Source organism: Lissotriton helveticus, chromosome 1_1 (genome assembly GCF_964261635.1).
Source record: "Lissotriton helveticus chromosome 1_1, aLisHel1.1, whole genome shotgun sequence".
In the NCBI taxonomy this organism is placed as follows: domain Eukaryota; kingdom Metazoa; phylum Chordata; class Amphibia; order Caudata; family Salamandridae; genus Lissotriton; species Lissotriton helveticus.
Window position 1 is genome coordinate 1,807,866,254 of NC_136057.1, and position 12,890 is coordinate 1,807,879,143.

The window sequence follows — 12,890 nt, forward strand, 5'->3', positions numbered from 1 at the left end:
TTTTTGGCCTACGCGGGCGAGCTAGAGCATCGGACCTTCTGCAGTCACTCCACTGGCTGCCTGTCCGGAAGCGGATAGTCTTTAACCACTTCAGCGCTAATGACAAGGGTAACTCGTCATGGACTTTCCATTGATTTCAATGGAAAGTCAATGGAAGCTCATCAGGTGCCTTAGCAGCCAAGTGGTTAAGACACTTACTCTGGCATACAAGGCCTTCCATGCCTCTGGGGCTAAGTACATTCAGAAACGCCTGGCTTTTTACCATCCGGCTAGATCTCTGAAGTCAGAGTCGTTGTCTCTTGCCGTGATCCCTGTTGTAAGAAGAGCACGGACTGGGGGCCGGTCCTTTAGGCGCCTGGCTCCTCAGCTCTGGAATACCCTGCCTATTTCGCTGCGTAGCAATTCCAATCTGCTGGCTTTTTGAAAAAGTCTGAAATCTTGGCTTTTTGTGCAGTAGGTCTTTTTTCTTTTCTTTTTGCCTGCCCTGTTGTTTCTGCTGTAGGTCATAAAGCGCTGGGACACTCCTCGGAGTAGCCGTGCGCTATATAAAACATACCTAACATTAACATTAACATTATATATAAACGCAATATTAATAAAAAAACTACAATATTTTTACCGTAGGATAGTTGAAAGGGTAAAATTTACAATTACCACTCCAGTGAGTGTAACAGTAGGGAAAGCGTTGGATAGCGTAGGGGTAAAAATTACTATTCCTACTCCAGAGAGTGCAACAGTAGGGAAAGCTTTGGATAGCGTAGGGGTAAAAATTACTAGTTCAACTCCAGAGAGTGCAACGGTAGGGAAAGCGTTGGATAGCGTAGGGGTAAAAATTACTATTCCAACTCCAGAGAGTGCAACAGTAGGGAAAGCGTTGGATAGCGTAGGGGTAAAAATTATTATTCCCACTCCAGAGAGTGCAACAGTAGGGAAAACGTTGGATAGCATAGGGGTAAAAATTACTATTCCAACTCCAGAGAGTGCAACAGTAGGGAAAACGTTGGATTGCATTGGGGTAAAAATTACTATTCCAACTCCAGAGAGTGCAACAGTAGGGAAAACGTTGGATAGCGGCAGGGTAAAATTTACTATTCCCATTCCAAAGAGTGCAACAGTAGGGAAAGCGTTGGATAGCGTAGGGGTAAAAATTACTATTCCCACTCCAGAGAGTGCAACAGTAGGGAAAGCGTTGGATAGCGTAGGGGTAAAAATTACTATTCCAACTCCAGAGAGTGCAACATTAGGGAAAGCGTTGGATAGCGTAGGGGTAAAAATTACTATTCCCACTCCAGAGAGTGCATCAGTAGGGAAAGCGTAGGATAGCGTAGGTGTAAAAATTACTATTCCCACTCCAGAGAGTGCAACAGTAGGGAAAGCTTTGGATAGTGTAGGGGTAAACATTACTATTCCCACTCCAGAGAGTGCAACAGTAGGGAAAGCGTTGGATAGCGTAGGGGTAAAAATTACTATTCCAACTCCAGAGAGTGCAACAGTAGGGAAAGCGTTGGATAGCGTAGGGGTAAAAATTACTATTCCCACTCCAGAGAGTGCAACAGTAGGGAAAGCGTTTGATAGCGCAGGGGTAAAAATTACTATTCCAACTCCAGAGAGTGCAACAGTAGGGAAAGCGTTGGATAGCAGGGGGGTAAAAATTAATATTCCAACTCCAGAGAGTGCAACAGTAGGGAAAGTAAATACTTTATATATAAATAAAAATAAATTTAATATTAATACCAATTACAAATTAATTAAAAGTAATTAACAATTTTATATAATATAATAATTAATCAATGAAAAATACAAATCATTAAAAATTATTACCTATTAATACAAACTATTTCCCAATTAACAATTAATTCATTAACAATTATAAAATAATTAAAAATCAGAACAACAAAAACCGATAAATAAATTAAAATATTTAATTAATTACAATTAAATTACTTCCCACCCTATTCCCCTATAAACACACAACCCACAACAGAAAATAAAGTAATACAATTAACATAATTATCAAATAATCAATTAATTAAAATTAATTACCAATTATATTTTAATTAATTACCAATTACAAATTTAAATAACAAATAATTCAAAATAAATACCAATGAATAATTTTTTTTTTTTAATTATTTATAATTAAATTACTTCCCACCTTATTCCCCTATAAACCCACAACCCACTACAGAAAATAAATTAATAAAACTAGCATAATTATCAATTAATTAATCAATTAAAATTAATCACCAATTATATTTTAGTTAGTTACCAATTAACAATTAATTAACAATTATTCAAAATAAATACCAATAAATACATTTTTAAAATGTATTAATTATAATTAAATTACTTCCCACCCTATTCCCCTATAAACCCACAACCCACTACAGAAAATATTTTAATACAATTAACATAATTATCAATTAATTATTCAATTAAAATTAATCACCAATTATATTTTAATTAATTACCAATTAACAATTAATAAAAAATAATACCAATAAATAAATAAAAAAATTAATTAATTATAATTAAATTACTTCCCACCCTATTCCCCTATAAACCCACAACCCACTACAGATTTATATTACACAAAAATTAAATACCATGAAATTAATTAATTAAAATAAATTATAAAATAAATATACACTTTTCACACATATACTAACATAAAAAAATCACTTTAACAAATTAGATATTATTAAAAAATTGAAGTTAACTTACTTACCTCAAATTCGATATTTTTGTTGTCTATTTTCTGTCCATTCTATATTTTTGTTGTCTATATTCTGTCCATTCTATATTTTTTTGTCTATATTCTGTCGATTCGATATTTTGTCCATTCTATATTTTGAATTCGATATTACTGCTATTCTATTCAATATTTTTGTAGTCTATATTCTGTCCATTCGATATTGTGTCCATTCTATATTTTTAATTCGATATTAATGCTAATCGATATTAAAAACTCTATATTTTGAGTGTATACCCGGTGGCTCCAGTATCCCAAGTGAACATAGCATACTAACCATGTCAGGAGATGCCCAATCATCATCAACCATTTGAGGTACTCAAAGAAGTATACATATATAACAAAACAACCCAATGAGTAGAAGTTATGTCCTTCCCACAATCAAATCCACCGCTCGTTCTTTCTAGACGTATTCAGAGCAATTCATAATAAGTATAGATCAGGTAAATAGTAGCCAAAGCCCCATACTAAACTCCATAGTCCCATGCGTATCTAGGTCCAGCAGCGATCTTAATCAGTGAAAGGGCAAAGCTTAATACGTGGCCACAACTAAAACATACCCCAACCGCATGTCCTTTTAAAATGACATCCGGATTCAGGAAAATATATCCTCAATATCAAAAGGTTTGGATATAAGGGGCAAAACACCTGCCTCAAAGCATTTGTGTATTAAAGACAAAAGTCCTCACAATAGCATCAAGCCTGAATGCAATTGACCTCACGAAGTACTGAGAAAGAGCACGTGGGTTGCCCATGTGTGTGCAGTCAGAGAGCATAAAGTATTCTCCCATGGTTACCACACCACCCAAATAATTACTAAGGCAGCCTCCGGCTAAGGGCTTAACTCAAAACCTCTTCACAAGTCCTCATAGCCCCAAGCCTGAATATGGGCTCAAAAAACTCGAGTTGCAATTGACATAAATAACGTTGGCCTGTAGCCCCACCATAGAAAATGTTAGCAAACGTCCATATGTAGAGTATGTGTTGTTAAAACTTCGCGCATAACCAGTCACCTCTAAGTGCCTCCAAACCTACCATTGCAACGAGAAGACTGTGGTGAAGAGAAGAAAAGATAAAACTCCCCATCTCACTCCATATATATCCATTCTGTGAAGGATTATGTGTGCGTCCTCGTAAGCGGTGGTGTGCGCGTCGTTGAACTCATTTAAAGCTTAAAAGCGCCTCCCCTTCCTGACGAGTGGCCAATAACAGCTCAGAGAGCACAGAGTGCTTGAACCGGTCCCCCTGCAACCAGCTTACTACGTCTGGCATCGGTAGCGCCAGTAGCAAACCTGCCATATTTCAATAGCAAAGATAGAGAGTATTAGTGTGTCAAAACTATTATGATATAAGGCCGTGCAGCCATATTGGCATTACGTCGGAGCACTGTTAGTGATCATGTGTTATGCAAAGCACAAAACACTTGGAACCAGATACCCAGCCAAGCACACTACAGGGCTGGTAGTGGCGATGACAGGCAGCAGCTCCACCATCTTAGGATGCCATAGAGGGAATGTCAATCCCAGCAATAACTTAAGTCTCTTGGGGTTAACGAAAGGAAGCCAATAATAATAGCCAGCTGTTTAATTATGCTGGTAAATATATGAATAAATAAGTATGACCATCATAAAACGATATGTAAATTAGGCTCTGTTATAACTGGTCGCGGGGGCAAATTAAGAAGAAAACAAAAGTAAAGGAGAGTCTACAGTCCAGAACCAGTTTCACAAAAACAGGGGTTTGAGGTGAGCACATCCCCAGTAAAGCTGTAACAAGAACAGGGGGGGAAATTGTGTGTCCATTGGAAGAGAAGTAATATTAAAAGGAAAACAGTTGTGGCAATGCTCCATAAATGCCCAGAAAAGTCAGCCGATGGGCATACGAATTACAATATTGTAGATACATGCCCGAGGTAGTGTGTGCAAAGATAAAGAGTGGAAAAGATGTGTGCATATTAGAAAAAGAAAAAGTACAGTTGAATATATAGAAAGATATATATATATATATGCATCAAACGGTAGTAATGTGTAAAGCTAATCAGACCGATACAGTAAACATTATGTACAAATGTCACACAGTCACGCTACCCGTAGCTGTGTCAGCGGCTATGACTAAGGCCCTGGTCTCTAGTCATGCGCATATCACTAATCACATAGCTCTTTCTATTGTAACTGCAGCACGAATATGACCCTTACACTGTGAGGGAGCTAGTTGGTAGCATTCCAATTGACATAGGTTAATTTCGGAGATGACTGACAATGGGTGCAGCTCTTTACTAATTGCTCTCATTGTGGAAGAAATGCATCTCGTTATCAGTATTGTGAACCTGATTTATCGTGCGCAGTTTACATATCCATTTTGATTCGCACTGTCTCAAGCGTGGTTCCCTGATACCTCCCCTTTGTCCCGCATCCACTTGATCAATGCCCTATAACCAGAAAGTATGATCCACAGGATGGATTTTCACATAGTTTTTTTTAAAATTGTTTTATTTTTGACATTTTCAAAGACAGGTCAAAGAAAAAAAAAACAGCACAAGTAGCACAATGACGATATGTTCATATGCAAATAATCTGGGCTCACAGCCCGTGAGTAGAGGGGTAAAGTCCCATACAGGAATAAAAATCATATAGAGGCATTATATGAATACATACATGCAAATGAGAATCAAAAAGAAGACACATTAGTGACATATGAAGCACATCACAACTTCACATTACCCAAAGTCTTCACAAGGACCACAACTAGGAGTATCTACATCCTTGTCTCCATTACAGAATTAATCAGGCAGTATGGATGTGTTCAGGAACGAGTGGTTGCTTCCTCAACCCCCCCCCGCCCGAACATCTGTCCACCCCCCAACCTCCACATCAGACTCTCCTTGTTGTAACACATAGGTCTGCAGCGGCCCCCATATGTCTGTGGGCCTAGAAGCCATGGGCTGCGTCTCAGCATATATGCCACTCTGATCTTGACAGTATATCATGTCCTGTAGCCATTCTTTAATCTTCAGGGCTCTCCCCCTCCTCCATCGACATGCAAGTCTCCGTTTAGCCAGCAACAAAGCAGTGGCCACACATTTTCTGCTATATTTTGGTATATGTGCAGTGTGTCCAAGAATGAGAGTCAGGGGGTCCATATCAAAGTGTAAATCCAACATATTTTCCAGCGCACTATGGACCTGTTCCCAGTATAGCCAGATCTGTGGGCATGCCCATGCCAGATGGAAAAAATCCGCCCCCGGCTGCCCACATCTTTCACAGCAGTCAGTGTCAGCTAATTTAAATCTATATTTTCTGGCAGGCGTGTAATAAACCCTATGCAGGAATTTGTAGTGGATAATTTTAAATCTACAACTTGAGGTGATATGTCCCATCGCACAACAACAGTATGTCCACTGTTCATCAGTAATCTCTCTCCCTAAGTCAGTGTTCCAGTGACTCCTGGCTGTTCCCTTCACCTCTGGGGTGTATGTTCGGATGTTACTGTATATGCTGGAAACTAAATGTGTGCCATCTGTGCTGTTTAGCAAAACAGTCATGGGAGGGACAGCGTCCGACTCTCGTGGGTAGTCGGAGAGGAGACCTTTCATACCCTCCTGGAGACGTATGTAATAAAAAATGTCAAGGGGTTTAGGGATAGCCTCGCCAAAAACTGCTCCTTGGTACGGAACACTCCGTTAAGAAACAGATCTCCCCACATCGTCATGTGAAGTCTTTTGCACATGTTTTGAAAGCCAGTCTCATGTAGCACCGTCAGGCGTGGGTGATAGGTCAGGGGCATGCGCTGTGCATAGAGTAGAGGGAGCTGCAGCTTGCGCAGTATTCTATGCCATGCATCGATAGTGCAGGACACCGTTGTCGGCGGTGTCTCCACAACATTAGCCGGTCCATGAACAATACCACTTAGGGGCAAAGGTTGAGCAATCCAGTCTTCTACAGCTATCTGAGGCATATACAGTGTGGGCTTAATCCAGTGATATAAAAAGTGCGCCTGAGCGTGAGGTAATACGCTTCGAAATCTGGGATATCAAAGCCCCCCATGCTGTATGGCTGTGCCATAATGCTCCACTTAAGCCTCGGCTGTCGTCCCCCCCACACTAGCCTAATCAATTCTGATTTCAAGGTCCTAAAAAAAAAAAGCTCCCGGATAATATGGAATGTTAAGGAAAAATATAGGAAGCATGGTATTATAATCATTTTAATAAGTGAGGCGCGTCCGGCCATTGACAAGGGGAGTGCGATCCAGCGCGTGACGGTGTCTTTAGGCTTCATCATGGCTGTTCCATAATTCATCCTCAATGTTTCTTCCCTATCTCTCGAGACCTGAATCCCCAGGTATTTTAGATCGGAGTGGCACCATTCAATAGGATAATCTAGGGGGAATTTGGTTACCGCAGGCGTCAATGGGAGAAATTGAGACTTGCCCCAATTGATAGTCACGCCCGACAGTCTGCCAAAGACCAAGAATTCACGTAGCAGGGCATTAAGCCGGGTCTGAGGGTCCGTGATGTACAGCGTCACGTCGTCCGCGTAAAGCGACTCAGAAATCTGCCTCTGTAGGCAGCGGAACGCACTGTCCTGATGCAGTTGCCGTAGCCGGCTTGCCAGTGGCTCAATTGCAGCAGTGAAAAGGAAGGGAGACAATGGGCATCCTTGCTGGGTGCCCCTGGTGATGGATATAGCAGGTGAGAGATGTCCATTCACCAATACACTCGTGGTAGGGGTATTGTACATTGGATGCATCTAAAATCACAGCAGAGAGAGGAAAACTCCGGTGCCACAGTTTGTATAAGGGAGAAAAGTGTACGGAGGTTATGGCTTGTTGCTCTGGACGGGACAAACCCCGACTGATCTGGGAGCACTATTTGAGTCATGAGTAGTGACAGCCGAGTGGCCAGTACTTTGGCCAAGATCTTCGCATCATAGTTAATGAGTGACAGGGGACGTAGGAATCGCATGTTGTGGAGTCCTTGCCAGGTTTCAGGAGAGAAGTGATCACCACTTCACGCATTGAGTGTGGTAAAATACGTACCTCCAAGGAATCCTCAAACACTTCGCGTAGTACCGGCGCCATTATATCTATATAGCATTTATAGAACTCTGCCGGTATACCATCTAATCCCGGCGCCTTCCCATTTTTCAGGGACATGATCGTTTCCTTGATCTCATCCAATTCTAGGGGGGCGCTCAGAAATTTCCTGTTTACGTCGCTCAGCCAACACAAGGCCACGTCCCCTAGAAATATATCAGAACAATTAACACAAATAAATGCATTTTTTTCTTAAGATAAAGAAAACACAGAAAATACAGGCCACAACTAAACAGTGGATAAATTCGACTACACCTACAACAACATCAAGATTCAACTTAAAAATCAGTGAATTAAAAGTAAGTTACTAAAATAAAGTAAATGAAACTAACTGCTAAAATGTAAAAAACTAGCAAACATGATCCAATTACTAATGCATATCTACTTTTTATTTTTTACCACCACTAAAGAATACTCTACTGACAAAGAACAGAGAACAGAAGTCAGAAAAGCAAGATACAACTAACAAAGTAAGTATGACCAAATAGTTTTATAAAAACATAAAATAAGTCTAAGCTAAAACGTATAGCAAAAACTGTAACTGCAACCTAAAAAATACATCTGAACAATGAACACAAATAAATGCATTTTTTTCCAGATAAAGAAAACACAGAAAATACAGGCCACAACTAAACAGTAAAGGAATTCAAAATCAAAGACTGTGGGGTCGATTCCGATCCGGTAAAATCCCCGTCCGTACGAATCGTATCCGGAGCCGTTTCTTTACGACTCGTACGGACGCCGTACGAGCGGACGATTCCGATCCCGATCGGCCGACCCGGACGCGATTCGTACGGTACACGTCGATTCGTACGGAAAAGCGCACGATCACCTACACACCGTATGGCGCGTACCCCCCATGATCGCAGGGGTACGCGCCGTACCCCTGTGATCATGCGGGGTACGTGCCGTACACCCAGCGTACATGGGGTACGTGCCGTACACCCACCGTAAAAAGACAACCCTAAGCATAGAATATGCAGCAAATTAATCTTTTGCATATCAAATAAAAAAACTAACCACCGGCTTACGTTCCAGAAACAGACGTGGCAGAACACTACAGCATTTTAATTGATACCACCTTTTACAAACAAAATGAAGCTAAATTAAGTCCACTCTTAGACTACTTTGAAGACACATGGGTAGGTAGACTCCATAGATCTGGCCACAGGAGAAATCCTAAATTCGTAATACCCTGGTGGAACGTTTACCGAAGCACCTTAAATGGGGAATCAAAAACAAACAACGCTGTTGAAGGCTGGCACAATGCCTTCCTCCAATCAACAGGCAGAACTAAACCAAGTTTAGAAAAATGTATTAAATGCCTACAAAAAGAACAAAGCTATCAAGTGTTCCGAATGGAACAATCGATAACTGAACTAACTCCAAAAACATCTAAACAAACCAAGCAAATGCACAAATACCTAGACCAACAAGTAAAGTTGTACCCTAGCACAAAAGGCATTGAATACCTCAACATAATAGCCAAAACAATAGTCTAAATTAGTCTAAATTAGTCTACAACAAAGCAGTACTAAAAAAATACAAACAATAAAATGTAAATCACAATAATATTTTTCATCTCAAAAATAATTAATGTGTGCAATATATGTAATATTTTATGAAATATATATATACACACATTAATAATATTTGAAATAAATACAACATAACAATAATCATAATAACATTACCCACCCACAATAAATACAATTTAAAAACTTATCAAGCATATCCCAAAGGCTATAGAATCCATTTTCACCAAAACAATCCAGTTTAGAAAAGTTTGCCCAAAAAAAATGAAAAAAATACAAATGTCCCAAAACTGATTAATCCATTCAACGAAGGGCCTTCGAAAAACCATAAAAAACACGAAAAATTATAAAATTTAGAACAAACGTTCCAGGAAAACCGAAAAATTTAAAGAAGTCTTAAAAATCCATTAGTTTATAAAACTAACAAACACTTCTTTGAAAAAAAAAATTACTCCTTCCGATATCACAAACTCCTGCAACAAAAATACATAAAACATACATTCCCAACCCACACAAAACAACACATAAACACCTACTAACATAAGGTTTCACCTAAATATACTTTAAATATCGAAACACTAACTATACAAACAAGCCTAAACAACGCTAAAAATACGTACATCCACCATACGTAAATACAACATATCAAAACATCTAATACAACTAACTTACTTCTAACAACACTAAATAGTACCAAACTACTATCAAAATTAATTTAAAACACACTTAAAACATAGAAAACAAACCTTACCTTCAGCGACGCGAAGTGTCTCTCAACCGCCAGCTCGTCTTCATCCAAATGACACAAAACGACCTAAAGCGGTTACAAAATAAATGTCCAAAAACTAAAGAAAAAGATTAACTTTATAAACATATTATTTAATCAAAATATTCCTTTACAGAATAAAAAATGAATACTATGTAAAAAAAATTGTTATTTTTTACTTGTATTAAACTACTTTAAAAAATCTATATCTTTTGTAAAATTATAAAAATAAATATTATAAAATACATAATATTTATTATTATAATTCTTAAAATTGGAAAAATTGTACAAAAGTCAGTAAAAATGTTTTTGAAAATGTATATATATAAACCTGTGTTAAAATGTTTTCTTCATTTACATATATTGTTGAAAAAAGTAATATTAATATTTTTATATTAATATTAATTTAAAAATACTATATACAACCAACATGTATAACAATATAAAAATTGTATATAATATGTGAAAATATTGTACTTTTTTGTTATAATTTCAAACAATACTTACATCTATGTGAAATATGTTTTTTTAATAAAATGTACTGATTCAATAAAAATTGAAAAATGTAAATTGACCATAAATATTTTGACAAATATATGACTAAATATATTTGTATGAAATAAAAATGTAATACTAATGTTTTTTGTTTATTTTTTTTCATGTTAATGAAAAAATAAAATATTCCAACTGTACAAAAATTGTATGAAATGTATTTATTATCATAAAAAATTTACTATTCCCACTCCAATCTACATTAGTTTGGGGTAGGTGCTGGACACTAATTAAATATAATTTACCATTTCCACTCCAATATACAATAATTTGGGGTAGGTGATGGACACTAAATAAATATAATTTACTATTCCCACTCTAGTCTACATTAATTTGGGGTAGGTGCTGGACACTAATTAAATATAATTTACTATTCCCACTCCAGTCTACATTAATTTGGGGTAGGTGCTGGACACTAATTAAATATGATTTTCTATTCCCATTCCAGTCTACATTAATTTGGGGTAGGTGCTGGACACTAATTAAAATAATTTACTATTCCCACTCCAGTCTACATTAATTTGGGTTAGGTGCTGGGCACTATTTTAAAATATTTTACTATTCCCACTCCAATCTACATTAATTTGGGGTAGGTGCTGGACACCAATTAAATATACATTACTATTCCCACTCCAGTCTACATTAATTAGGGGTAGGTGCTGGACACAAATTAAATATAATTTACTATTCCCACTCCAGTCTACATTAATTTGGTGTAGGTGCTGGACACTAATTAAATATAATTTGCTACTCCCACTCCAGTCTACATTAATTTGGGGTAGGTGCTGGACACTAAATAAATATAATTTACTATTCCCACTCCAGTCTACATTAAGTTGGGGTAGGTGATGGACACTATTTTAAAATAATTTACTATTCCCACTCTAGTCTACATTAATTAGGGGTAGGTGCTGGACACTAATTAAATATAATTTACTATTCCCACTCCAATCTACATTAATTTGGGGTAGGTGTTGGACACTAATTAAATATAATTTACTACTCCCACTCCAGTCTACAGTAATTTGGGGTAGGTGCTGGACACTAATTAAATATAATTTACTACTCCCACTCCAGTCTACAGTAATTTGGGGTAGGTGCTGGACACTAATTAAATATAATTTACTATTCCCACTCCAGTCTACATTACTTTAAGGTAGGTTCTGGATACTAATTAAATATAATGTACTATTCCCACTCCAGTCTACATTAATTTGGGGTAGGTGCTGGACACTATTTTAAAATAATGTACTATTCCCACACCAGTCTACATTAATTAGCGGTAGGTGCTGGACACTAATTAAATATCATTTACTATTCCCACTCCAGTCTACATTAATTTGGATTGAGGTCCTGGACACTAATTAAATATAATTTACTATTCCCACTCCAGTCTACATTAATTTGGGGTAGGTGCTGGACACTAATTAAATATAATTTACTATTCCCACTCCAGTCTACATTAATTTGGGGTAGGTGCTGGACACTAATTAAATATAATTTACTATTCCCACTCCAGTCTACATTAATTAGGGGTAGGTGCTGGACACTAATTAAATATAATTTACTATTCCCACACCAGTCTACATTAATTTGGGGTAGGTGCTGGGCACTAATTAAATATAATGTACTATTCCCACTCCAGTCTACAATAATTTGGGGTAGGTGCTGGACACTAATGAAATATAATTTACTATTCCAACTCCAGTCTACATTAATTTGGGGAAGGTGCTGGACACTAATTAAATATAATTTACTATTCCCACTCCAGTCTACATTAATTAGGGGTAGGCGCTGGACACTAATTAAATATAATTTACTATTCCCACTCCAGTCTGCATTAATTTGGGGTAGGTGCTGGACACTAATTAAATATAATTTACTATTCCCACTCCAGTCTACATTAATTTGGGGTAGGTGCTGGACACTAATTAAATATAATTTACTATTCTGACTCCAGTCTACATTAATTTGGGGTAGGTGCTGGACACTATTTTAAAATATTTTTCTATTCCCACTCCAGTCTACATTAATTAGGGGTAGGTGCTGGACACTACTTAAATATAATTTACTATTCCCACTCCAATCTACATTAATTTGGGGTAGGTGCTGGACACTAATTAAATATAATTTACTATTCCCACTTCAGTCTATATTAATTAGGGGTAGGTGCTGGACAAAAATTAAATATAAT

The 12,890-nt window shown here is 37.4% G+C and overlaps 1 protein-coding gene across 2 annotated transcripts in view; it reads left to right on the forward strand.

Annotated features, from left to right (window-relative positions):
* The window catches only part of LOC144753085 (cytochrome P450 2D6-like), a 382,600-nt gene that overhangs the window by 14,594 nt on the left and 355,116 nt on the right, over positions 1 to 12,890 (forward strand). Inside the window, exon 2 of one of the 2 annotated variants that reach the window (XM_078640876.1) lies at positions 8,254 to 8,313. The exons of the other annotated variant lie outside the window; for it this stretch is intronic. Coding sequence (XP_078497002.1) covers positions 8,254 to 8,313 — 60 coding nt within the window. The remainder of the gene's footprint in view (positions 1 to 8,253; positions 8,314 to 12,890) is intronic. 2 annotated transcript variants of the gene reach the window in all.